The sequence below is a fragment of the Frankliniella occidentalis genome, unplaced genomic scaffold, assembly GCF_000697945.3.
Source record: "Frankliniella occidentalis isolate FOCC.00 unplaced genomic scaffold, Focc_3.1 Scaffold247, whole genome shotgun sequence".
Lineage (NCBI taxonomy): Eukaryota > Metazoa > Arthropoda > Insecta > Thysanoptera > Thripidae > Frankliniella > Frankliniella occidentalis.
Genome location: NW_026267373.1, coordinates 422,309 through 426,039, shown reverse-complemented (window position 1 = coordinate 426,039; position 3,731 = coordinate 422,309). Strand labels below are relative to the sequence as shown.

General features: G+C 38.1%; 1 protein-coding gene across 1 annotated transcript in view; it reads right to left on the bottom strand.

Annotated features, from left to right (window-relative positions):
- Positions 1–6: 6 nt before the first annotated feature.
- Positions 7–3,731, bottom strand: part of LOC113209950 (uncharacterized) — a 6,083-nt gene continuing 2,358 nt past the window's right edge. The window contains exons 2-10 of the mRNA XM_052273114.1: positions 3,650–3,727; positions 3,471–3,566; positions 3,300–3,365; positions 3,185–3,214; positions 2,873–3,100; positions 2,556–2,680; positions 889–2,456; positions 726–803; positions 7–638 (exon numbers count right to left, since the gene is read on the bottom strand). Of these exons, the coding sequence (XP_052129074.1) occupies positions 181–638; positions 726–803; positions 889–2,456; positions 2,556–2,680; positions 2,873–3,100; positions 3,185–3,214; positions 3,300–3,365; positions 3,471–3,566; positions 3,650–3,727 (2,727 nt within the window). The 3' untranslated portion in view covers positions 7–180. The remainder of the gene's footprint in view (positions 639–725; positions 804–888; positions 2,457–2,555; positions 2,681–2,872; positions 3,101–3,184; positions 3,215–3,299; positions 3,366–3,470; positions 3,567–3,649; positions 3,728–3,731) is intronic.

Genomic DNA, 3,731 nt, shown 5'->3' with positions numbered 1-3,731 from the left:
ATAAAAATCACATTATGTTCACTAAAATGTAAATATTATTTACCAAAAACTTTATAAACTTAAACAACTACTGTTCTGAACCAAACATACTTCATCACAGCCTCCAGACAAACAATTGTAAAAAGTGTAAATACTATATAGTAGTTTATCACAAACAACTTTAACTACTGATGTCTGGTATTAACACTTTTTTGGCTTCTTATTATACGACATTAGTTCAGCTCTCTCAGTTACTTGATGAGGAAAAGCTCGTTTGGGTGGCGCTTTTCTCTCCCAGGCTGGTTTCTTCGATTGCCGTGCGAAACCATGCTCAGCTGTGAGAGCTGCTCTTGCTGGCCTCCCAGTCTGTACGCACTGCCTTCCACCAACTGGTCTTTTCCTCCTCTGGACTGAAAGGCGATTCACCCCAATGTTGCCCTGGTTGTGTTTGGGCCTGTTGTATTTGACCACACGATTGAAGTTGTGCATGGCGGACAGGACAGCATTTTCAGAGGATGACTTTGCTCTTCGGAAACCATCCATAAAACGCTGCACTGCTCCGACAAACACTTCTGGTCGGTTCTTGAGGCCATTCAAGACATAGGCATCAAATTGAGACCACATCTCTATTGCATTGTTTGCCTCTGCAGAAATGTCCACTGAAATAGGAAAATTGTTTTTATGGGTTTTCAAAAGAAGAAAGACAGAAAAAAAGTGTAAAATAGCTTTGAAACATTATTTATTACCTGCATTATTATCTGATGAGACTACCTGCATATCTTCACCCAATTCGTTGTCAATTGCACTGTCTCCATTATTCTCTCCTGTAACACATGAAAAAGGTTATAAAAATTTCCAACAAATTGTCTGCAGTGATTATTAAAAATTTGAAGTTAAGACAATAGTTACCAGATGTAATTGTTGAAGGGACAGGTACAGCTGGGAAACCAGTTGAAAACTGTGTTGGTCCACTTTTTAGGGACCCATACCAGCCTGGTGGTGCTTCAACTGTGCTCATTATTTTATGGAGGGCAAGTTTTGCCTCTTCATCTTGAAATGGTAAAAATTGTGATGATGACAATTTGAATTCTTCGATTACTGCAAATTGGTGCTTGCAGGCCTTTCCATTTCGTCCAACCGGACAACCACAAAGCTCCAAGTTCATGTCAACAACATACTTGGTTTTCTTTGTTAAATTTTCAACAATGTAAAAGTTTTCCTCAGAAGTTGCAGAACAGATGAGGTCAGACAATTTCTCAGGTCTTGTGAAATGTTTTGATTTGTAGAAGTTCTCAGTGCGGTTGTTCAACACAAAGGAAATTCTTCGCTCATAGTAAAGTTCAAGACGAGATGTCATGAAGTCAAACAGCTGGACTAAACTGTAAGCCCTAGTTCTCTCCATAATACTCTCCTTCATTTGTCTTATTGAACTTTCGGCATAATTATTTGTGTTGTTTCCTCTAGTCAGGTAATCTGAGCGGAAGCACAGTGCCCACTCAGAGCGTCTATCATAGAGGTCGATTACATGTTTCTTTAGGATGGAATTAGATGATACCTCTGAATATTCAAGAATCTTTGAATATGACTCCATAAACTCTTTCTCTTCCTCAACATAACACCAATCCCTAAAGAGATTAAAAATGTGCAGTTGATCATTGGTGCTTACTTTATGTTCAGATAGGGTAACATATTTCCAGAAAGCTTGTAAAATGTGAAATAAGCAGAGCAACAGAATAGCATCAGGAAAAACATTCATGATAGCATTTCGCTCAGCTGTAGAATCATCCGTCATGAATATTTCTGGGCCTTTAGAACCTCGCCCATAAAACCCATTAGGAGGCACTATTGTCATCAGTAGCTTTAATCCTATTGTGACCATTTCTTCAGATTCAGAGCTGGTAAGTATTAAGCCAACTGGCAAGGCTCCAGCAACACTAGGAGAAAGGATCACAAAGATCCTGTTATTTTGTCGATCCATGCCTCCTCCAGCATCCATAAATACCATCTCACTACACGTTTTCAGGTTCAGGTGAACCCTTTTCATGAGTGGAGTGCAGATTGCTACAACTACATCACTGTCTGTTTTTTCAACTGCTGCACAAACAGATCCACAGTCTGTATTGTACTTGTTAACAGCATCTTGGAGAGATTGCAGCATTTCCTGCCCATCAGGGACACCATAATGAGCTTTGAAAGTCTTGTAGTACAGTTGGTAGCACCATTGTTTGGTAGGGCATTGGGCCCCATCAGCTAGCACTTTGAAGAATTCGTCTCCATGTTTCATTTGCAAATCAAAAGTGAAAGTGCGGTGAGCTGAGGAGGGTGAGTGGCCAGATCTATACAGTTCAAGGAAAGCGTCTTTAACTTGTTGTGTAGGTCGGCGCAGCCTTAAACTATCAGCTACTGCAAGAGGATGGTTGTGAAAATTATTTATAACAATTTCACAAGGTGCAGTTTTCAAGAACTTATCAGAACTCCTATAAAAAAAAATTACACACACAAATAAATGTATAAGGGTATGAAAAGCAAAAATTGTTGACATGGTAATTCATTCAAACCAAAATATTTCACCTCACCTCTGCATTTTAAAGTTTTTTACTGTTATCATTAATGACGCTTCACAAAGTGTATGTTTGTATCTGCATTTCTTTGTTTTTGGCCTGTATTGTGCTAAGGTATTGTTGTGACATCTAAATTCTTTCTGTAATAGTAAAATTATACAAATTATTTACCAAACAGATCTAGATTGAGGTCAAAATGAACGAGCCAGCTTACACTCTTAATGAAAAGCCATTAATTTCTTTTGTGGTTTTTTTTTTCAAAGCTTGACTGATAAGATAAAATACAGTGGGGCCTTTAATTTTAATTTTGAATAAATTGCAAAAAGGTGTACCTTAAATATGATGCAAGGTGTATTTTCCTCAAACGTTCGCCTGACTCTCCAGTCAGTTGACGAAGACGTTTGGTAGTCAGCCAGCCATTGCAATGCCTCCTCTTTGCTGCGAAGGTTCACCCTGAGCAGCGCTGTACACATCTCACCACGGTTCATGCTCACAATTTTTGGGTAAGGGTGTGCTTGATCTAATGCGACAACAAAGTGCTCATACTCTGGAAGGGTGGCCTAAAAACAAAGAAGACAAGTAATGTCATCACCCTCATTTCTTGAAAAACAATAAATGATGTACGTTAGATAAAAATCAGATACCTGAAAAGCACTTCTGAGAACTATTGGGTCCTGGACAATTTAAAATTAAAACAATAAATTACAAACAGAGTACAAAATTATGCATTGACAGAAAAGTTCAGGCAAAGATACTCACTTGAAACTCATTAGTATTAGCATTATTAGAAATGACCACATTAGAGCTACCAGCAGCAGTTGACACCTAACATTCATACAATCAATACATACACTTTAGACAATAATATTTCAGAGTGAAAGGAAGCAATATCATAGTATAACTGAGAATTACTAGATATTTATTTCTTACAGAAAGGAAATCATTCTGACTCTCCAAGACTAAAATATCAGAGGCCTGGCGCAATGGCACACTTGTTTCATTTGGGGATTCAGTTGGTGCTTGTACCTAAAATCAAATAACTGTGTATTAACCCATGTGTATTAAACACTATGAAGGAACCATCAAAGTAATGTCATGTAGATCCCTACAGAAGGAATATCACCACCACCATTTAAAAGAGACGATTGCACTTTCTTGCTAAGGGACAGTTTAGTTACTCTTCTTTGCTTA